At 39.4% G+C, this 24,795-nt stretch overlaps 1 protein-coding gene across 4 annotated transcripts in view; it reads left to right on the top strand.

Annotated features, from left to right (window-relative positions):
* The window catches only part of FRMD4B (FERM domain containing 4B), a 373,580-nt gene that overhangs the window by 189,669 nt on the left and 159,116 nt on the right, over positions 1-24,795 (top strand). Inside the window, exon 1 of one of the 4 annotated variants that reach the window (XM_047779091.1) lies at positions 16,160-16,228. The exons of the other annotated variants lie outside the window; for them this stretch is intronic. Coding sequence (XP_047635047.1) covers positions 16,205-16,228 — 24 coding nt within the window. The 5' untranslated portion in view covers positions 16,160-16,204. Of the gene's footprint in view, positions 1-16,159; positions 16,229-24,795 lie in introns of those variants that run through there. 4 annotated transcript variants of the gene reach the window in all.

The raw sequence follows: 24,795 nt of genomic DNA, 5'->3' as shown, positions 1-24,795 counted from the left end.
CTGTGATACTTGTAGGTGTTTGCACCCTCAGTTTTGAGCCAGAAGAGGAAACATTTGGAAGTCAGAAGCATCAAGACAACAGTGCGAAATGCAGACAAGATAGTCGTATGACAGTGTCAGCTATGTTTGTTCCCTATGGGTTCTCTTGTTTCCTCTTCATTTTCTAAGCCTGCTTAAAGAGCCATTTTTTTCCTCTTCTTCCATCCTGAGTGGTCTTATTTGGTTCAGGGATCAGTATCACCTCCCATGTTACTCGGAAATGTCCTGGTTGGTCTCTAAAGTGCTTCCCAATTTTTTTCCATGTCACATAGTATATATGAGATGATAATATTTGTATGGTACCCAGGGTAACTGTATGTGAGGCTTCTCAGGGCTTGAGGTGACCATTTGCAGGACCTCAGGCTGTCTTGAGTGCTGAGAGGACCAATAGCTTAGGAAACCTATTACCTGTTTTAGTCACACCTTGATTGTGAAGCTATAGTCAAAGCTAATCATGATGACCTTATTCCTCTTGCTAGTGATTGTTTTGGGGTAAACATATGACCCAGCTCTGGCCAGTGGCTTGCCATTTGCTGATGCATTACTTGAAGAGCTCTCTTAAAAAGAGACATAGGAGAAAAAAAAAATCCTCCTTTTGGAGTAGAGATGTGATGCCTGGAAGAATGGCAGCTACATTGCCACCATGAGGGAATGTTAGTCAGGAGAACACAATGTGGAAAAATAGAAGAGGTACATGGGACTTTGATGGAAGTGCTAATCTGTGGATCTCACCAACATTGGAACTACCTTCCTTTAGACAGTCAGATAATGGATTCGTATTATTAAAGCTCTTTTTACTTCTTTTTGTTTATTACTGCAAAAAGCATTCTGATGTAAGATCTTCTCAGGACTAGAAGATCATAACTTACAGAAGAGTTTTCCAATCAGAAAGGTATTAGGAAACTTTAGAGGAAAGAATGGAACAAGAACTGAAGACATTCTAGTATAGTAAAAGGAAATTGTTTAAGTTCAGAATAAGATGGATAGAAGTAGAAAGAAACTTTTTAAGAAGTGCTTTACATTAAAAGTGCAAGGTTTCTTTATTAATACAATAGTAGTCTTGGTAGATATTTTCTAGCATCTCAGCAAAACATTAGGGAAAGGAAGGGGATTCTAATTAACAGTTGTATCAACTGTACTTTAAATTTTTAAATAAAATAATTAATTAATTAATTAATTTTTGGAAAACAATTGCAAAAGGCAGAATAACATACAAGTCAGAAGCCTGAACCCTGGAACTGAACTATCTAGGTTCAGATCCTGAGTCTGCTACTTCCTAGATGTGTGACTTCATGTAAGTTACCTACCCTCCCTGTGTTTCAGTTTTCTCATCATCTGTAAAATAAAGATAATAATAGTTCCTATCTCAAAGGTATTATTGGGTATATCCTTATAAATGATGGGAACAGCATCTGGTATATATTAAGTACTATGTAAGTGTTTGTTATTGTTAATTTGCAATTATCAGCTAAACCTATATGCCTGTAAAAAAAAAAAAAAGAAAAAGTCACAAACACAGATGCTTCTACTATTACATATTTACTACAGTGGATAAACTAAGAAAAACTATAATACTAAGTGTTGGCAAAAAACTCTCATACATTATTGATGGGAGTGTAAAATAGTATATAGCCTTTTGGGAAACTGAGAGTTTCTTTAAAAATGAAATATGCGTACACTCTATGATCTGTTAGCTCCGCTCCTTTTTAAAGAGAAATGAAAATGTATATATATACAAATATATACACACATACAAACACATGGATGTGTGTTACACACACACACACACACACACAAATCTTATAAACAAATGTTCATAACATATTTCTTTTTTTTTCCTGCTTTTTAGGGCCACACTCACGACATGTGGAAGTTCCCAGGCTAGGGGTCCAATCAGAGCTACAGCTGCCAGTCTACACCACAGCCATGGCAATGCCAGATCTAATCCATGTCTGTGACCTACACCACAGCTCACAGCAATGCCAGATCCTTAACCCACTGAGCGAGGCCAGGGATCAAACCCACAACCTCATGGTTCCTAGTCAGGTTCGTTTCCGCTGTGCCATGACAGGAACTCCCATAACATATTTCTTTATAATACCCCCCAAACTGGATATAGTTCAGGTTTCCATTAATAGGAGAATAGATAAACTAGTATATTCATGTGGTGGAATACCTATTCAACAATAAAAAAATAAATTAACTTCAAGTTAATATCCAGTTCCATGAATGAATGTCAAAAACATTTTGCTTAGTGAAGGAAGCCAGACATCAAAAAAATATATACACTTTAATTCAGTTCCTATGGAGTTCCAGAACAGGGAGAACTATCTGTGGTAATAGAAATCTGGACGGCGATTGGTTATAGGTGATGGGGAAATATTGGCAGAAGCATTTGGCAGAATATTCTGAAAATGTTCTGTATCTTGGTAGGGGTGTGGATAATGTAGATGTACACATTTGTCAAAATCGATCAAATTGTAACATTTAATATACATGTGTTTTACTATTTATAACTCTATTTTTTAAATGAAACAAAAACCAATAGCAGATGCTACAGAGATCTTGGGAAGTAAATGTACAAGATGAACATTTTTTTCAACCCAGGGTAGCAAGAAAGATATCAAAGACTATGAGAGTCTTATCAAAACAACACAGGAATTGACTAGAGGACTTTTCTGTTGACTAGTATGGGACAGTCTGAACATCAGTAAGAACAATAACTTTAATAGATTGAAACACATATATTTAAGTATATGTGTTTATAAACACTTAGAAAACCAATTTGGCCAGCATTGGAAATACCAACTCATTACTTTGAAAACTAGTAAGTAAAGATGAAGAATCAAGTATTTTCTCTGTCCTTCCTATGTGAATTTTACCCCTGGGTAACCCCATTGGTAGATGAGAGGAAATTTCACACTATGCAGATATTTTAGCCCATAAATAAAGGATGATACAATTGGAAGGTCATCATATTGCAACCTGTAATCAACTAAATGATCTAGCAATTGATCTAATGTTACGGCAAGAGATAGCCCTAATGAGGAAACAGAGATTGGTGACTGTTGAGACAATCTGTCCAAAAAAGATCTAACTGGAATCTCACTAAGTCTTCAGGTTCATCCAACCTACAGGAAATATGGTGAACAGAGGACCATGTTAAATGACACCAGAGAGTTGTAATCAGCAAAACTCAGATGGTAGGAGAAATTATGGGTTAAACATCCCAGTTTCTTCAACAAATAAGTAGCAATGGGGGGATCAGCAGGGGACAGAGAGGAGAGAGAAAAGAGAGAGGGATGAATGGAATGGGAACTTACAGATTTAGAAAGACCTAAGAGAAATATCAACAGATTGCAAAATGTAGACATTTTTGCATCTTGATTCAAACAAACTTGAAAAGAAAAATACTTTAATGAGAAAATTGGAAATTTGAACACTAACTGGATAGCTGATGATATTAGTATTGTTTTAGATGATTGAGATTGTTTTTTTAAGTCCTTATCACTTATATTGAAATATTTACAGATGAAATTATTTGAAGTTTTTGATTTGCTCCCAAGTAATACATACAGAAGGACAGAAAGTGGATGAGAATGTTAATGAAACAAGATTAGCTGTTGATTTTTCCATAGAAACTCTACAGGCCAGAAGAGAGTTGCAAGGTATATAGAAAGCTCTAAAAGGGAAAAATCTGCAGCCTAGAATGCCAAGGAAGGATATCATTTAAAATAGAAGGAGAAATAAAGAATTTCTCCAACAAACAAAAAGTTAAAAAGAGTACAGCAGTACTAAACCCTTTCTAAAAGAAATACTGAAAGGGCTTCTCTAAATAAAAAAGAAGTAAGAATAAGAAGGATGGTGGAAATCACCATTGGAAAGCAATCATTTAAATAAGCCAGTATACAGATCTAAAAAGAAAAAAAAAACTATTGTAAAAGTGACGATAAAGACAGGGAACAGCAAAAGGACAAACATAAAGATGTTTAAAAAGGATTTCAATATCATAGAATGTGGGGAAGGAAAGTAAGAAAATCTAGACTCTTTTTTTTTTTTTTAAGAATGTTTTTAAGCCTATATGACTGTCAGGCTAAAGCAAGCAGATATAGGAAAGGATTAACATTCTTGAAAAACAGGGCAACCACAAATCAAAATCAAACATTTCATTCAAAAAATCTAAAAAGTGAAGGACACAAGCATAAAATAAAAGGAAGTCATCCAATGAAGAAAAGAAAGAAACAAAGGAGAAATATAGGATCAACTGGAAAAGAAGGTTTTAAATGGCAATAAATACATATTTATCAGTAATTACATTAAACATCAATGGTGTGGATGCTCCAATCAAAAGACATAGAGTAGCAGATTGGTTAAAAAAGCAAGAGCCTACAGTGCTGTCTACAAGAGACTCACCTTAGGGCAAAGGACAGATATAGATTGAAAGTGAGGAGACTGGAAAAGCTATTTCATGCCAATGGAAAAGACAGGAAATTAGGAGTTGCAATACTTATATCAGATAAAATAGACTTTAAAATAAAGGCCATAAAGAAAGACAAAGAAGGACACTATTTAATGGTAAAAGGATCCATTCAAGAAGAGGATATTACAATCTTCAACATATATGCCCCTAACATAGAGCACCCAGATACATACAACAAATACTAATTGACATAAAAGGATAAATTCATGGGAATACAATAATAGTAGGAGACGTTAACACCCTACTCACATCAATGGATAGATCCTCTAAACAGAAAATCAGTAATGCAACAGAGGTCCTATATGACACAGTAGAAAAGTTAGGCTTCATTGACATTTTCAGGACATTACATCCCAAAAAAAATCAGAATATACGTTCTTTTCAAGTGCACATGGAACACTCTCAAGGATTGACCACATACTGGGCACAAAACTAACCTCAACAAATTTAAGAGCATAGAAATTATTTCGTGTATCTTCTCTGACCACATGGCATGAAACTAGAAATCAACCACAGGAAAAGAAAGGGGGAAAAACTAACTACATGGAGACTAAACAACATGCTACTAAAAAAACTGTGAGTCAATGAGGAAGTCAAAAAGGAAATTAAAAAAACACTCTGAGACAAATGATAATGAAGACCGAGCCATTCAAAATCTATGTATGAGATGCTGCAAAAGCAGTGCTTAGAGGGAAATTCATAGCAATACAGGCCTTCCTCGAAAAAGCAGTAAAATCTCAAATCAACAACTTAACCCCCCACCTAAATGAATTAGAAAAAGAACAAACAAAACCTAAAGTCAGCAGAAGGAAGCAAATCATAAAGATCAGAGAGGAAATCAACAAAATAGAGATTTAAAAATATAGAAAAAATCAATAAAACAACTGGTTCTTTGAAAGGATAAACAAAATTAAAAATTGACAAACCTATGGTCAGACTTACCACAAAGGGGAGATAAAAAACCCAAATAAACAAAATAAGAAATGAAAAAGGAGAAATCTCAACATTTACTGCAGAAATAAAAACAAAACAAAACCAAGAGAATACTATGAACAATTATTTGCCAACAAATTTGACAACCTAGAAGAAATGGACAACTTTCTAGAGACTTACAGCCCATCAAAGCTTAATAAAGAATAAATAGATCAACTGAACAGACTGATAACTAGAAATGAAATGGAATGTGTAAAGAAACACTCCCTACAAACAAAAGTCAAGGACCAGATGGCTTCACAGGCGAATTCTACCAAACACACAAGGAAGAACTTATATCCATCATTCTTAAACTTTTCCAAAAGGTTGAAGAAGAAGGAACATGCCCAAAGACATTCTATGAGGCCATCATCACCCTAATACCAAAACAAGACAGAGATACTACTGAAAAAAGAAAATTATAGGCCAATATCTTTGATGAATATAGACACAAAAATTGTCAACAAAATTTTAGCGAACTGAATCCAACAACATTTTAAAAAGATCATACACCACAACCAAGTGGGATTCATCCCAAGTTCACAAGGATGGTTCAATATACACAAATCAATCAATGTCATATACCACACTGACAAAAGTAAAGTTAAAAACCACAGGATCATCTCAAAGATGCAGAAAAAGCATTTGATGAAGTCCAGCATCTATTCATGATAAACACTCTTACCAGAGTGGGTATAGAAGAAACATACTTTAACATAATAAAAACCACTTATGATAAACCCACAGCAAATGTAATACTCAATGGAGAAAAGCCAAAAGCCTTCCCACTAAAATATGGAACAAGACAAGGATGCCCACTCTCACCACTTTTATTCAACATAGTAGTGGAAGTCCTAGCCATAGCAATCAGACAAACAAAAGAAATAAAAGTTATCCAATTGGAAGGAAGGTAAAATTGTCACTGTATGCAGATGACATGATACTATATATCTAAAACCTTAAGGACTCCACACAAATACTACTCAAACTGATCAATGAATTCAGCAATGTAGCAGGATACAAGATTAACATTCAGAAATTGGTTGCCTTTCTGTATATTAACAGTGAAATATTAGAAAAGGAATATAAAAATACCATACCTTTTAAAATTACACTTCAAAAAATTAAATACCTAGAAATAAACCTGACCAAGGAGGTGAAAGACTTATATGCTGAGAACTATAAACATTAATTAAGGAAATTAAAGAGGATTCAAAGAAATGGAAAGATATCCCATGCTCCTGGATTAGAAGAATTAATATTGTTAAAAGGGCCATACTACCCAAAGCAATCTACAGATTCAATGCAATCCCTATCAGGTTACCCATACATTTTTCACAGAACTAGAACAAATAATCCAAAAATTTATATGAGATCACAAAAGACACAGAATTGCCAAAGCAATCCTGAGGAACAAAAACCAGGCAGGAGGCATAACTCTCCCAGACTTCAAGAAATATTACAAAGCTACAGTCATCAAGACAGTGTGGTACTGGTACAAAAACAGACATATGGACCAATGGAACAGAATAGAGAACCCAGAAATAAACCCAGAGACCTATGGTTAATTAATCTTCGACAAATGAGGCAAGAATATAAAATGGGAAAAAGACATTCTTTTCAGAAATTGGTGCTGGGAAAACTGGACAGCCACATGTAAATCAATGAAATTGGAACACACCCTCACACCATGCACAAAAATAAACTCAAAATGGCTTAAAGACTTATACATAAGACAAGATACCATCAAACTCCTAGAAAAGAACATAGGCGAAACTTTCTGACATCAACCATACAAATGTTTTCTTAGGTCAGTCTTTCGAGGCAACAGAAATAAAAGCAAATAAAAGCAAAAATAAGCCAATTGGACCTAATCAAACGGACAGGATTTTGCAAAGCAAAGGAAAACATTAAAAAAAAAAAAGACAACCTACAAAATGGGAGAAAATAGCTGCAAATGATGCACCTGACAAGGGCTTAATCTCTAAAATATACAAACAACTTAAACAACTCAACAGCAAAAAAACCCAACAACCCAATTGAAAAATGGGCAGAAGACATGAACAGACATTTCTCCAAAGAAGATATAGAGATGGCCAGCAAGTACGTGAAAAAAAAATGCTTAACATCACTAATTAATAGAGAAATGCAAATCAAAACTACTATGAGGTACCACCTCACACCTGTCAGAATGGCCATCATTAACAAGTCCACAAAGAACAAATGCTGGAGAGGATGTGGAGAAAAGGGTACCTTCCTACATTGTTGGTGGCAATGTAAATTGGTACAACCACTATGGAAAACAGTATGGAGGTACCTCAGAAAACTAAATATAGGACTACCATATGAGCCAGCAATCCCACTCTTGGGCATATATCTGGACAAAACTTACCTTGAAAAAGACACATGCACCTGTATGTTCATTGCAGCACTATTCACAATGGCCAAGACATGGCAGTAACCTAAATGTCTATTGACAGATGAATGGATTAAGAAGATGTTTTGTGTACATACATACACAAAACAGAATACCACTCAGCCATAAAAAAGAATAAATAATGGCATTTGCAGCAACATGGATGGAACTAGAGATTCTCATACTAAGTGAAGTAAGTCAGGAAGAGAAAGCCAAACACCATATGATATCATTTGTATAGAATTTAATATACAGAAAAGAAGCTCAAGGACTTGGAGAATGGACTTGTGGTTGCCAAGCGGGAAGGGGAGGGAGTGGGATGGACTGGAAGTCTGGAGTTTATAGATGCAAACTATAGCATTTGGAATGGATAAGCAATGAGATCCTGCTTTATAGCACAGGGAACTACATCCAGTCACTTGTGATGGAACATGATGGAGGATGATGTGAGAAAAAGAATGTGTGTGTGTGTGTGTGTGTGTATGACTGGGTCACTTTGCTGTACAATAGAAATTGGCAGAACAATGTAAATTAACAGTAACTGAAAAAATAAAAAAGAAACTGAGCTTTAGCTTATTAAAGCTTATTTAAATAGAAAAAAAAGATTAGCTGTGTGTTGATAACTGTTGAAATTGTTGAAACTGACGTGGGGGTTCATTATATCAGTCTGCTACTTTTTGTAAGGGTTTGAAATTTTCATCATAAAGTTTTGTTTTGATTTCACAAGAACACAAAGGGAGAGAAAAGGGGGGAAACAAAACAAAACTAAAAAAAAAATGAGATTCTGCAGAAATACAGGAAGGAAATCTGACAGCATGCCTGAATGTTAACCTCTAGATGGATTTTTTTCATTGTCTACAACAGCCAAACATCAACGCTGTGTTTAAGACTGTAAACTCTGGATTCAAATCCTGTTCTTCACCAAACTGAGGGGACTTTTCTTACTAGATCTTTTGAGTCACTGCCTCTCATTTGTAAAGTGGAGATGAACTAGTACCTATTTCATAGGCTTCTTGTCAGGATAAAAGAAGAATTTGTGTAAAGCCTGGGGCACAGCAGCAGACATATGAAAAGTTGCTCAACCTCACTAATTATTAGAGAAATGCAAATCAAAATTGTAGTGAGTTATCACCTCACACTGGTCAGATGGCCATCATTAAAAAGTCTACAAATAACATACTGAAGAGGGTATAGAGCAAAGGGAACCCTCCTAGACTTTTGGTGGGAGTGTCAATTGATACAAACACTGTGGAAAACAGTATGGAGGTTCCTCAGAAAGGTAAACATAGTACTACCGTAGGATCCATCAATCCTACTCTTGGGCATATATCCAGACAAAACTACAGTTCAAAAAGACGAGTGCAGCCCTTTGTTTTCTGCAGCACTATTCCCAACAGCCAAGACATGGAAACAATCCAAATGTCCATTGACAGATGAATGGATTAAGAAGATGTACATGTACATAATGGAATACTACTCAGCCCTTAAAAAAGAATGAAATAGTGCCATTTGCAACAACATGGATGGATCTAGATTTTCTCATGCTAAGTGAAGTAAGTCAGAAAGAGAAGAACAAATACCATATGATGTTACTTATATGTGGAATCTAAAATATGGCACAAATGAACCTACTTACAAATAGAAACAGACTCAGACATGAGAGAACAGACTTGGGGTTGCTGGATCAGCATGGCGGGGGTAGGAGAAGAGGGATGGACTGGGAGTTTGGGGTTAATAGATGAAACTATTACATTTATAATGGATATGCCATGAGGTTCTGCTGTACAGCACAGGGAACTATGTCCAGTCTCCTGAGATAGCCAATGATGGAAAATACAATTTAAAAAGAAAATTTTTAAAAGAATGTAAAGCACGGAGCACAGTACTTGGTACCATTTGGCACTCAATAAGTGTAGGCTGTTAACTATTCATTCATTGTTTGTGCCTTTTAAAATCAGAAAATAAGGAGTTTCCTGGTAATGTAGTGGTTAGGACTTGGTACTTTTCATCGCTGCAGCCTGGGTTCAATCCCTGGTCTGGGAACTGATATCCCACATTAAGTCACTGCACATGGCAGCCGAAAAATAAATAAAGCAGAAAATAAAACAATGAATATATGCACTTTCCAGTGAATGTTGGAGCATTTTTGATGATTTCTGAACTTCACAGGCCTTTCTCTATTCATTTTTCCAAACACAGGAGTGAGATTAGATTTTAGTGTCCATCGCCTGAAAAACTGCACATGCCTTACAGTAAAACCTAATCAAAAGTCATGGCACTCATCTTGTGAAACAGATAGAAAGGAACTCCCCAACCCCCATCCCACAGTGCCTGCCTTTCTCCTTAACTTTTTCGTTTCTATTTTTCTATTTATGGCTAAGAAAGCAAGAGAATCTGTCTAGAAGAAGAAACTTCCCTCTTTTTCTGCCTGGAGGGGAATATGAGTAATGGACTTTTCCATTTGGGTTGTTTTTCCGGACATGCTGTACCCCCTCCATCTGCTAAAACATGTGATCCTGAAGGAGACCTTGAGTAAACTGCAAATGTTCCTTATTGGTCAGCGAGGGTGTCCCAGTTTCTAGTAAATTATGAATTTGTTTTCTATATTTGGTTGCTCTTCCTTTTGAAGCAGAAGTTCTATTCATTCAAAATATTAGTTGAGAGATTTCCATGTGCCACATGATATCGCCCCGCAGAAGGCAGAAATGGTCCTGAACTCAGCGACCCCCCTCCCCTCCATCCCATCTCCATTCTCACAGCTGGCAGCTTCTTAACCTCTGGTCCTAGCCTGGAAGCTTGCTCTCACCACCCCGTGCCCTGCATGCCTCTTCATCACATCCTCCTGCTTTATAGGTTTTATCCTCACCTGGAATTTCATTTATTTTTTATTTCCCGCCCTTCACTGAACATCTCTCCTTTTCACCATTGTGTCCCACCTTCTAGCCCAATACCTAGCAGAACCACCTGCACAATTGGTAGGACCCGGTGCAGATTGAAAATGTGGGGCCCCTTGTTCAAAACATAATAAGAATGACAAGACAGCCAAGCATTATACCAAGAGTGGTGCCTTTCTGAGCCTGGCAATCTGTGGGGACTCCACACAGCCATTACTATTAGGCACCTCAAAAATAGTTATTGGAATGAATGCAAATCTAGAGAAAAAATTATCAGGGACCCAAGGAAGTCTGGCATCCAGATTGATAAAAGATGGAAAACAGGAACCAGCATGTGTGTGAAAGGGATGCATAATTCTTCAAATGCAGGGTTGATTGTAAGGTTAAAAAAAAAAAATAAGGTAGATCACTCCACTCACCTTGAGAGACATCAAGTCTGGACTATAAATCCCGTGAGGGTCAGGACCATGGTGTTTTCATGATTTCCTTTGGATGGCTTCTGCACATAGGCAGTGCTCCATGAATATTTGAAAGGAACTGAATTGTTCTAGAGGCAGAGTTAGAGAAGGATGAGGAGTTATGAAAGTAATATTCTTTTCTTTAATGCCAACCTCACTAAATTTAGGAGATGAGCCAGGCTTAAAGTTTGTCCTTTTAGTTTGTGACAAGGGTTCAGAGCTGTGCTTAGCTGTTGGAGTTTTGGAAAACTGCAGTACATTGTCAGTGTTGAGATTTTATGGTGTGTCTGGCCTTCATTTGATATTTGAAGTGTTCTGTGATAAAAGTGATAGTTTTGTGATAAATGCAAGGCTGAAGATTTCTAAGACTGTATTTCTTTAAAAATCAGACTATTCTTCCACATATTTTTCCCTAAAGTGATGGACACGCTTCCAAGAGTGGTGAAACCCCCCACAAAGTCACCAGTATACTTGTCCAAGCTCACTAGTGATCATCCAGTTGTGTCACAATTTACACTTTATAGGTATAATGTCACAAATACCCATATTTCTTTTTTTTTACCTTTTTTTGTCTTTTAGGGCCATACCTGTGGCATATGGAGGTTCCCAGGTTAGGGGTCGAATTGGAGCTGTAGCTGCTGGCCTTCACCATAGCTATAGCAACATGGGGATCCGAGCTGCATCTGCGACCTACACCACACTTCACAGCAACACCTGATCCTTAATCCACTGAGCAAGGGCAGGGATCAAACCTTCGTCCTCATGGATACTAACCACTGAGCCATGATAGGAACTCCACAAATACCCATATTTCACTTGGACTTATTCTGGGGATATAATTTCATTTCTTCATTTTTTTAAAATTTATTTTATCGAAGTGTAGTTGATTTACAATGTTGTATTTCTAGTTTTATTTTTTTTTAATTTTAATTCTTTTTCTTTTTTGTTATTTTACAGCTACACCTGTGGCATATGGAAGTTCACAGGCCAGGGATCAAATCGCAGCTGCAGCTGAGGCCCACACCACAGCCGTAGCAACACCAGATCCCAGCTACATCTGCGACTTAACACCAACAGTTGCGGCAATACTAAATACTTAATCCACTGAGCTAGGCCAGGGATTGAACTCGCATCCTAACAGAGACAGTGTCAGGTCCTTAATGCACTGAGCCACAATAGGAACTCCTAAAGTTTAATTTCATTTTCAATGAGACCTCTTAACAGAGCTCCCCAAGTCTACATTCCTGGCTCCCTAGTTAAGCCCTGCCCAGTGTCTGACTGCCCTGCAGGAGCCTTTTGGAAGAGTAGTTGTTGCAGGTTGGATGTAGAGTGAGGTTTGCTGCTATTCCTATGTGGGCCCTTGTATGCAAGTGCTTACTTACGCTGACCACAGAGCTCCTATCTGATACCCTACCGCTGCAGGAACTATCCTTTCCCCAACTATCCTGAATCCCTGGCACCTTGATCTACCCTGGTCTTTGCCCCTGGAGCGCCACCAAGCTCCCCAATTCTACGTTGATAATCCCCCAACTTGTTGATCATTGTGGGCCACACCCACAGCATATGGAAGTTCCCAGGCTAGGGGTTGAATCAGGGCTGCAGCTGCTGGCCACAGCAACACCATATCCAAGCTACATCTGCAACTTACACCACAGGTCACGGTAACGCCGGATCCTTAACCCACTGAGGGAGGCCAGGGATTGGAACCTGTGTCCTCATGGTTACGAGTCAGATTAGTTCTGCTGCACCACAATGGGAACTCCACTGAGCATTGTTGGTCAGCTGACGAAGGGTATCTGATTCCACTTACAGTGTCTCCCATGAATTGATGTATTAGATAGGACCTTTTGGTTTGCAAATGAATTTTTTAAATTTAAACTAGCTCAGGAGAAGTAGAAATTACAGTGATGCAGATAGTCATTGGAGTCTGCTTCTCTCTACCTCTTCTGTCTGGCCCGAAGTACTCTGAAGGCCCCGGCCCTCATCCCAGCTTCACAATTCTAGAACAAACAAAAAACAAACACACTTCTTCCCTGATACCTATAACTAGAGAATATGAGGGTAAAGTATTTTTACTGGTTGTTCCTAAATCACATCTTTTTTTTTTTTTTTTTTTTGGCTGCACCCAAGGCAGGAAGAAGTTCCTGGGCCAGGGATCATGCCTTAGCCAGAGCAGTGACAATGTCAGATCCTTAACCTAAGCCACCAAGAAACCCTCTGAATCACATCTTTATGCTTTGATATGGGGTCATGAGGTTAGATCACTTTAATCATTTGGATGGTGCCTTCATAGAAGAGCATGGATCTGTGATTAGGAAATGTGAAACAGACTTTGGATAGGCAAAAACAGCACACACTCATTCTAATCACCTCCTAGTTTTAATCCTCCTGTGCGCTCCCACAGCCAGTACCTGACCTTGCCCCAATCCTGTATTTGGTCTATCACCTTAGCTGACACTTCAGGTTGGCCTCGCTTCCAGATTTTAGCCTGTTCTGCTGCCTCGATTCTAAAACTATTAATCAAAATTTGAATTATTCTTCTGTCGTGAATATTTCTTACCTTACAATTGGAAATGTCACACTAGTCCTCTCAGTAGACTGTCTAACCTGATGAGAAAAGTCACTGTTTATTGAGTTTTTGATGTTATATATAGCCAAATAGGGGTTCCCCCAAATACAAAGCCACTTCCCCATCTTCTCACTAATAAGATTCAAAACAAATGTTTTAGGACAACGTGAATATTTAAAAGCTTAAGAATGTAGATGAACTAGTCAAATATTTACTTCTAATACTTAAGATCATTTGTCCTATAGATCAGTAATTTGGGTGGTTTCTGTCTTGCACTTTCCCTCTTTATGAAGTAATTTTTGCAGCCTCTTCACGTGCACCTATGTGTTGTCCTTGACACAGAAGTCTCTCATTGAGTCACACTCCTAGCTAACCCAAGCATAGTATCTTTGCTTCTGACTCTGTCGTTTGAGCCACAGCACTTTTTCAGTCTCTGTATGTGATACTTCACTGGGAATATTATTGCATGATATTTTTCCCCCTTTTTCCTTCATTTTATAGGTGTATATGCATTGTCTTCCAGTATAAGCACCTACTGCATGGCCTTTTTTTTCTATTAATTTTGTGGGTTTTTAAAAGTTCTATTATAGTTGATTTACAAGGTTGTGATGATTTCTCCTATACAACAAAGTGATTCAGTCATACATATACACACACACACACACCCATTCTCTTTCAGATTCTTTTCTCACAGAGATTATCACAGAACAGTGGGTGGAGTCCTCTGTGCTACACAGCAGATCCTTGTTGGCCAATCGTTCCGTGTTCCTCAGTGTGCATATGCCAATCCCAAACCCCCAGTCCATCCCCCCGCCCCCGCACCTGTCCCCTTTGGTAGCCATAAGTTTTTCAAAGTCTGTAAGTGTGTTTCTGTTTAGCAAATAAGTTCATTTGAATCCTTTTTTAGACTCCACATATAAGTGATATCATATGATGTTTGTCTTTCACTAACTTAATTTAGTATGATAGTTTCTAGGTTCAGAATGCATAGCCTTTTCAAGTAGTGTTTAAGTAACGTATTTCTTCTAACATTCAACCTCTCCAATTGAGAGTTCACATGCCCGCAATAATTACTGACTCTATTAAATTCTTTACCACCTTCTCTACTGATTTCACCGTGTGACCTGTAGAAGCATCCAAACGTGGCACTGAATGACGTCGTTTCAAGCTATGGTGTCTTCCCCAAATAGTACATTATAGTTCAAAGTAATTGGAGTCTTTAAAAAGACTTGAAGTCAAGGCTACACTCTTATTTCTGGGGGAGAAGAGTTTTTTTGGAGGAGAGGGTACCTCACCTTTTATCTATATACATAAATTTTGCCTGCCAAAATTTTCGTGCTTTGTATATATTATCTCATTTAATTCCTCCAATACCCCTAGTGAAATTGAAATTTTTATCCCCATATTACTGAGGGGCAAACAGATTCTCCAAGCGGTCAGGTGACTTTCCCAAGGACATATAGTGACAAAACACCAAGTTTGTCTGTCTCGAGAACTCATGTTCTTAGCCATACCACACACTTACATACAATTCCAGAAGGTTCTTTCTTCAGATGGGAGAAGCATGGTACCACGTCACAAGTGCTTATTTAACCATTCTAAAAATAGCAAGTGGATTTATTATTTTTCCTGGATTCTGTATATTTTTCTCTCTGCTTCACCTTGAAATATAATGGATTTTGATTATTCCCCACCCAGTCAGTAATTTCAATAGTAATGATTCTGTTAAATGCAAACAAAGTAAATCCTTTTTGGGACCATAGTGATCCTGCCAAGATTTTCTGTGTCTGGCTAGCATCACTGATGGTGACTGATCTTACAAAGGTTATCCACTGGAATTCTGAGTTTCCTTTTGAGTGTAAAAGCTATTGGCATTAAATGGCTGTGAGTGGCACAGTTGAGTTAAATCTTATTTCTGTTTGCATTCATTAAGTTCCCTGCCCTGTTCAGAATGCGGACAGATTGAAGAGCTGAAATCAAAGTTCGGATTCTTAGATGGCATGGCCCATCTCTGAATTATTATCCAACTCAGACCATGCATTATTAATGAAGTAAACAGCATTTCATCATGTGTTTTAAACACGTTAGGAAGAGAGGCTTTTGGTGGCCAAAAAAAAATAGCAGAAGTTTTTGGTGGTTGTAATTTTTTTTTCCCATTGCTCTCCTGACTCATGTTGAAAGGCTTTTGTTTCTAATCAAAGCAGCAAACGGTAAGGTCATTTCCTTGCGATTATATGGTAGCGGAAGGCGTCAGGGTTTTTAGGTCCCTACTTCCACCGGCTTGTATTTGGAGAACACACACACACGCACACACACACACCACAAGCGCTTAATACATGTGTTCTTTGTCCTGTCTGTTCTCTCCAGTCCCTTTAAATGAGCCGAGATCATGGTTCAGAGGTAAGAACAATTTCTCTTATTCTCTTTTGACTACAGACAGTGTAAAAATGCTCCTTGGGCTCTTCCTGGCATTTCTTAGAGAATCACGGGCAGATTTTAATATTATAGTGGGGTGGACTATCTTAAGCACTAATATTCCAGAACCCAACTTCAGAAAAGGAAACTCAAAGAAATGTTTGCCTTCGCTCTTTGCAAAGAGTTATTCCTTCCCCTAAAAGAGTTGGATCTGCTCCAGTTTGATACCCAAGTGAAGATCGTCCTTAACGCTCATCTTTTGGAGGCTTTTCCTGTCATTGTTTTAAATGTTATCTCTGCTCCCATAAAGGTCCTAAAAGGCTAATTTCTTGTTTTTTTACTTTAGACTTTGGTAATTATTGTCGAAGTGTATAGTTCCACCTCACTGCCCTCCTCCCCAATTCCACCCACTACCATTCTCTTTCATTTCTTTCTTTTTATTTCATTGTATTTTTAATTATAAAGACTTGAGCTCTTTTACAGATGAGGAAAGGACAGGGAAAGGGCAGGAATGGTGTCAGTAAACAGCACGAAAATGCCTTGAGATTTGCAGTTGTTAATCATCTCAATGAAGTGTGTTTGGAGCCTTCTCTCTGTGAGCGTTTGGCAGCAAAAATCCTGTGGGGGACTCGAACTCTTTGGTAGCTTTTTTTTCTAAAAAGACCTTTTAATGTTCGTCCCTGTCTTGCCTTGAGACAGAAGCAGGAAAATTGAATTCCGTCCCCCAGTCTAGTTTACAGTGAAGATTTTATGTGATCAGAATTCAACAGCTCAAGGTAGAGACCTCGGAAATGATGTTGAGTGGGCGGGGGGGGGGATGGCTGTCAAAGTTAATTCATAAAACTTTTATGATTTGTCAGAGGAAGTCCTACATCCTAATTAAAGGGAAGCTTTTTTTTTTTCTTTCCTCCCTTATAATGTGGTTATGGTAAACTCATCAAATCCAATTCTGTGTGTTCATCCCCCCCCCCCCCGCCCCTGCCTCCATGGGTAGATATTGGAGTGGAGGAGGGGAGAAAAATCTGGGTAGACTTGAGAAAACAAAGGAAATTGTCTCATCCAGGAGGCTGCAAAGCTCTAGGGTATAGAAGGAAGTCTGTGGAGGAAGTGGGTAGGATTGGGTAGAGAAAAGAAACGTCAAGGAAATAAAGTTATCACAATAGGGGCTGGGATAGTACCCTCTTGTCATATGCCAACACAATAGTGTGGCCTTAGAATGGCCTTAGAATTAAGTCACTTGTCTCTAATAAATTAGTCCCATCTAAAGGTATCTAATGAGCTGAAAGAGGAAAAAGGGATATAATTGTATCCAAGATATGTATCCATGACATGAATTCTCAGTGGGTATTACAGTGACCCAGAGCTTCACATTAGATGATCCTCTTCTTCAGATAAAGCCATAGCATCTCTGAAGAAATGATACCATCTTATAATGCAGCCCTTTCAGGAATCTGAAACTATATCTCTCAGCAAAGGTCTAAAATATTCCCAGACATCCCAAATTCCACTCTGGAACATATTCTCTGTGTTCCAATGCACAATTTATGTGGTCCTTCATTTGGAGAATCCAGGAAATTGTGACTGCTGGAATGGAGGTTCCTGCGGTCAAGTATACTGCCCCTACCCCCAACCACCGTGGAGAGAGTGCTCAGTAACTATGTTGGAAGAGTGGGGCATGAGTGCTGGACAAATACCATTGGATGAGTAGAGTTGTTAAATGTATTTATGCCATGGAATATTGGAGCTGAAAGGAACCTTGTAAATCACTTTTTCCAGTCCCCTCATGCTGTGACTGAGGAGATTAAAATCCAGGATAGTAGAAGAATTTTCCTAAAATCTCCTATCTCATTAGAGGCAGGGCACAGCTTAGGCGCCCTCTCTCCTGCATCCTGATTCTGTACTCTGTCACCACCGTGCTGTTTCTAGGACCAGCTGATTGCATTGTCTTATGGCCAGCATCTCTGCATTTCATGCAGCATGAGTTTCTTCTCATGCACTCTTTTCTATAGAGTGCATGAGAAGCTTCTATAGAGCTGCGTCCCAAATGAACTTCTGCTTATCCTGTGCTGTTTCCAACTGCTGGCAGAAACCAGTGGGCAGGGACATGAAAGACCCCGAGAAAAAGAGCCAGCAGTCCTGTCACTAGTCATAACAAGCTGTAGTACTAGGGGAAAATGTGCTGAAACACTTTCTCTTTGCTTTGAAAATATTGTCGGATCCTGAATATATTAGTTAGCTCTTGGAAAAGGCCTATTTCAAGATTATCTTTCAAGTATGAGACTTTTCTTAGGCCCTGGTCTGGGTTCCATGAAACTCCAGTTAACAATTTTTCTTGCTTAATGTTGGAAAACTATGAACATTTTTAAATGAAAGAGTTTTTCTAAACTGGAAAGATTAAGCTGAGTACAGGTAAAATATGCATTAACATATGTTAGTATAATCTGGCTAGATGAGGTAAACACTTTATCATTCCATTAAAAGCAGTCAATGTAAAGAAAAAGTATTGGACACATACTTTTTATTTTAGATGGTTTTTTCCCCCTCCTTTAAAAGAAGCCTTTGCAGATGGGGCTGTAAAGTACATGTTCACGTCTGTCCTCTTGTCTTGACTTATTTCCCCTTTTGGTTTTCTTTTCTTCTGTCCTCCCAGGTTAGAATGCACAAGTCAGCAGAGTTTGTACTTGTTTTTTTTTCTTTCAAGCTTTTACTCTGTACCAGTGTTTCTCTGAGAGATATTTGTATTCAGGTTTTCCAATCAGGAATGGGATTAGTGCAGAAGCTGACCTTCTACAATAGAAAAATCTTTATCTGAAGAGCAGTGTGAGAGAAAACTGGTTTCCAGGACTAAGTCTGCCACTGACTGATAAACTCTCTGGCCTTGTGGAGCTGGTTTTTCCTAGCCATGCCTCCAAACCCACAGCTGTTGGTGAAGAAGTGAGTCTATTGTTGAGGCTTCTTTTCAGCTTCAAAAAAAGGCTCTAATTTTGTGAAGTAACTACAGATTCTTTATAGATCAATTACAACTGCATCTCCTTCTCTATGACCCTCCCTCTCCCTCTCTTCATTCCTCTCTTCCTCCGTCTTTCCTTCTCTCCCTTCTTTCTTCCTTTCCACTGTTATTTTCCTTTTCCCATAAAAAATCCAGAGCATGGATTCCAGTGACTCACATGCCAGTAGAGCCAGAGTCAAGTCCATGAGTAGGAGCAAAGTTGGAAATGGAGAAATCCCCCACACTGCGGACTGGAGTCAGATCAAGAGATGCTACCCAGGAAGAAATCTGGACCTTGTGGGTAATGGATACATTTCCTGTCTGGAAATTAGAGTCTGTTCCTTGGATTCCAAATTCCTTAGAAGTCAATCCATAATTCCGGGTGTGTCCTGCACCAGCAGTGTGCCAGCCTTGGGCTTACAAAGGTGAATGAGATGCAGCCGCTCTGTGAAGCCCCCACCAGTGTGTGTGTGTGTGTGTGTGTGTGTGTGTGTGTTGGGGTGGGGTGGGGCACATGGGGACTCTCCAGTGATTCCCAGTAGCTCTTCTAACCTTGACTTTTTGTTCATTTGCCTCTAACTCTTGGAGAGTGGAAAAGCTATTGACATGAGATGACTGTGAGTAGCAGAGTTTCATTAATACAATTTTGAGGCTAAATAATTAAACTGGTGGGTATATTTAGGTAGAAATGGAATATTGTCAACAATAGCAAACAGTGACATCCTAAAGCATTTAGGAGTTCACTGGTAAAGATTCTCTTTTTTGTAGGCTCTATGCGAATGAAATAGGAGTTCCCTGGTGGCTCAGTGGGTTAAGGATCGAGCATTGTCACTGCTGTGGCTTAGGTCACTGCTGTGGTGCAAAGTTGGATCCCTGGCCTGGGAATTTCCACATGCTGCTGAGGGTCTAGCCAAAATAATAATAATAATAATAATAATAATGGAGGAGAAATTAAACATATCTTAGCACATAAATCCTGCTCGTCCTCTTAAAAATTGAGTGGCCCCTTCAGCCTTAGGATAGTCACAATTAAACTGAACTTATTAGGTTGTTGAGGGGATTAGAGCTAGCCTCTGGTTCTGAAGATATACCTGGTAAATGGCAGTCAATATTACTAAATAATGTTATCATACATCTATCCCAGTACAGCAAGTAAAGGCAATGGTGTCATGAAAATATGTAAATACCAACAGAAGATTAAGTGTACAAGGTAATGGATGAGTCATTTTTTTCAGGGCCCTTCATGTTCATGAGAGCATCAGTATGACCCAGTTATTCATTAGCCTACATCTTATCATGGTCAGGATATCCATCAGCCTTCTGTCTTTTTGGACACATGAGATCACTTGACCCTGCAGACATTTGTCTGAATTTCATAGGGCACAGGTTCACAAATAAGTAATCTGTTGCAGGCTGCCCATTGCAGACTTTGGTCTTGGGTTGGAGGTCAAGTGTTCATCTTTTTAAGGATTTAGTTCTAAACCATTTTAAGGACATGGGCCCAATATACAAATCTAAGGAAAGCTATAGTACATCTTCCTGGAAAGATTCTCACAAACACATTTTTTCTGTACTTTAGTGGGAGTCTATTTGCAAACCCTTCTACCCCCACTAATAGGCAGATAAGAGATCCTGGATCCTGGCTGAAGAAATGGAATAAATGTGAGTGTCTTTCAGAAAAATGGCGAAAAACTAAGTGTGTGTGACTCCAAAGAAATGAGTTTTTCTGGAACTCTTTAGCACTTAATCTTATCTGAGCCCCCTAGAAGTGTGGGGTCCTGGACCTGACATGGGCTCCATAGAAGGTATTGAGAACCTAAGAGCTAATCCTGCCCCTTCTTCCTCTGCAGCTGTTTATACTGCTCCTCAGAGAGGAGTTGTATCTTTACTGACAACCAGGGCCTATAGGACGCCACCTCCCTCTTGGTACTTGGCTTTGTGTTGAGTTGAGAGTAAGGTCACTCTAGTGGGACCTGAAAGTAATTGCTCTGTTCACCATTAGAACCGTCACCTGGCTTGAGGGATTCATCTGAAAATCTGCAGAGATTTCACAGTAACCACTGTGTTGTAGTGGGAACACTAGGAGCTTGTTCGTAGTAACCATGCACTTCCCCCAGTGCTCACCTCCAAGGCAAGCACCCCTCATTCTTGGAACAAGTACTGGGGTCCATCTGGCCACAGATCTTACGTTGCATTATCCTTTTTCCCTTCTTTTTAAAAGAAACTACTCATCAACTAGGGTCAGCTCTTAAATATTGTATATGGAAAAAGAAGACTCCCTTGTGCTTTCAGTTTTCAAAAAATGAATAAGCAGCTCTGTTTTATTCATCCAGTAGTTACTTATTGAGCAGCTGCTTTTGTAAGATGCTTGCTCAGGGCCCAGTGGTTAAGAAGGCAGATGTGGTCCTTGGAGGCAGATAGTATATAACAAAGTACATCACTGTTTTATTACAATGTGAAAAGTGCTGAAAAAGAGAGGTATAGGGAGCTAAAAGAACAAATAACACATAACACATAGAGTCAGGGTCCATACCCCACAGCTCTTCCAGACACTTTGTGTATCAGCTTATTCAAACCTCATAGCAAGGCACCAGTGCTGTTTCCATTACGCAGATCAGGGAACAGAGTAACAGCAACATGAGTTTATTTGCCCATGTGATGCCAGCTGTCTAAATCAGGATTTGAACCCTGGGTGATCCAACATCAGAGTCTTCACTCATAACCACTACACAATGGCTTTTATGAGAAAGTCACTTTTTTTCTTTTTATTAAAGTATAGTTGAGTTACAATGTTGTGCCAATTTTTACTGTACAACAAAGTGACCCAGTCATACATATATACTGATTCTTTTTTTTTTTTTTCTTTTTTGTCTTTTTGCCTTTTCTAGGGCCGCTTCTAGAGGCATGTGGAGATTCCCAGGCTAGGGGTCTAATCGGAGCTGTAGCCACCGGCCTTCGCCAGAGCCACAGCAACTCGGAATCCGAGCCACGTCTGTGACCTACACCACAGCTCACGGCAACGCTGGATCCTTAACCCACTGAGCAAGGCCAGGGATCGAACCCACAACCTCATGGTTCCTAGTCAGATTCGTTAACCACTGCACTGTGATGGGAACTCCCCTATACAGATTCTTTTTCTCATATCATCCCCTATCATGCTCTATACCAAGAAATTGAACACAGTTCCTTATTCTGTACAGCAGGACTCCCTTGGCCATCCATTCTAAATGTAATAGTTTGCCTTTACTAACCCCAAACTCCAAGTCCATCGCCCTCCCCCCTTCCTCCCTCTTGGCAACCACAAGTCTGTCCTCCATGTCTATGAGTCTGGAGAAACTCACCTTTAATCTGTGTTTTTAAGGATCAGCTGGTTTAGCCAGGCACTTTCCAAATCCCCTCATGCTTTGAGGTGGAAAGAAGCTCAGACAGAGGAAGAACTGGAAGGGGGCCAGTGTGACTAGAGAATGAGGGGAAGAAGTACAAGACCAGGAGAGGGGTGGGCAGGGAACAGGCAGTGCAGGGCTAGGTGGGCTGCATGGGCAATGGGTGCTTTCTTCTAATGGAATTAGGTCTGCTCCCAAGCTAAACTCCTTGGTCAAGAAAACCCTCTCTGGAACCTCCCATTCCTGTGAGGTCAAACCGTAGAGGGGAGTTCTCTTGACCTGGCTAGATTTTTTCAGATCCATTTACCTTTGTATATATACAGAGCATCCTGGGAGTTCCCTCTGTGGCTCAGCAGTAATGAACCCAACTAATATCCATGGAGTTGCAGGTTTCATCCCTGGCCCTGCTCAGCTGGTTAAGGATCCAGTGTTGCCACGAGCTGTGGTGTAGGTCACATACGTGGCTCAGATCCCATGTGCTGTGGCATAGGCCAGCAGCTGCAGCTCTGGTTCAACCCCGAGCCTGAGCCTGGGAGTTTCCATATGCCGTGGGTGCAACCCTTAAAAAAAAAAAAAAAAAAAAGCATACTGCTTGAAGATATTTTATCTCTGTCATCAACCTTTCTCATTGATGTCTTCTCCAAGCCCAAATGTTTTCCAGGGCCTGAAGAACTACATTTTTTATAGTGGTCTGTGCAGCTACTTAGCCTCTGTGGCAGGTTCAATAGTCATCATTATGGAGGCTAACACAGAACGGCAGGCACAGTGTTGGATGCTTTCTACTCCTTCTCGTGTTTCAGCCTCAGTTCCATGAGGTAGATAGTATTATATCCGTATTTTTCACAGAACTGATTTACAGGGGTTAAATGACTTGCCCAGGATCCCACCAGTTACTTGCTGGAGTTAGGTCTTAATCCAAGTTTACCTGATGACAGAGTCCATGCTTAACCCTGCATATCTCACTTCCTGTTTTACAGATGTAAAAACTCTCCAAAGTTAATTATAGAACTGATTCTAAACCTAAGATTTCACATGAAGTTTCATTTGCCAGGCCAATGTTAAATCTCATAGGAAAACTGAAAAAGTAAGGACATTAACTAGAACACCATGGACCTTCACCATGACCCGAAGCAGCCTTACAGCAAGTTACAGACTTGCCAGCTCACCAAGATAGGTTACCAGGCCACCCCAGACCCCACCCACTGAATTGGTATCACTAGCAAAAATAGTGGAGTCAAAAAGGGGTGGGAGAATCTTTATTTCAATGTTAACCGTAGGAGTTTGGAAGAGAGAATTGGAAATAAAACAGAATAGTTTAAATATTTATTATAAGTAAGTAATAGTTACTATATGCCAAGCACTGTGCTTTATGTGTATTCACTCAGTCCCTACAACGAGCTGATACACTTGGTCATATTTTTTTTTTCTTTTTATGGCCACACCTGTGGCACATGGAAGTTCCTGGGCAAGGGGTCGAATCAGAGCTGCAGCTGCTGGCCTACACCACAGCCATAGCAACACTGGATCCTTTAGCCACTGAGTGAGGCCAGGGATTGAACCCTTATCCTTACGGGCACTATGTCAGGTTCTTAACCCACTGAGCCACAATGGAAACTCTCTCCTTGGTCATATTGGTATCTCCGTTTAATAGATGAGGACCAGGGCATCAGTCTTTTCTGTCTTTGCTTCTTTCTTTGATTTTTGCCACTCCACCCCCAGTCTCATTTCTTTGTAATAACCAGAGATACCTTTTAAAAATGTCCTTAGATCTTGTTTCCCCCATGTGTACAAGTTTCCAGTGGCCTCCCACTGCATTTGGAATAAAACCCCTACCCCTTCCTGTGACCCATAGTGCAATCAGTGAGATAGCCCAGTGGTTTTCAAACTTCAGCTTGCACAGAGTGACCAGGAGGGGTGGCTAAAACACAGATGGTTGGGTGCCACTCCATTTCTAGTGCGCTCCAGTTAATATTGACACTGCCAGTGCAGGAACCAATCTTGAAAACCAATGATGAGCCCCTCATTAACTCCCTGACCTTGTCTGGTACCAAGCTCCAGCCACATTTGTTGCCTTTTTTTCCTTAAACTTCCTATGCCTTGTTGGACGACTTTAAGGAGCATGAAAATGGGTTCTTGGCGGGGGGGAGGGGTGGAGGCAAAAATTAAAACCTTACATATTA

This window comes from Phacochoerus africanus, chromosome 1, assembly GCF_016906955.1.
Source record: "Phacochoerus africanus isolate WHEZ1 chromosome 1, ROS_Pafr_v1, whole genome shotgun sequence".
NCBI lineage: Eukaryota > Metazoa > Chordata > Mammalia > Artiodactyla > Suidae > Phacochoerus > Phacochoerus africanus.
This window is presented reverse-complemented; position numbering and strand designations above follow the sequence as displayed.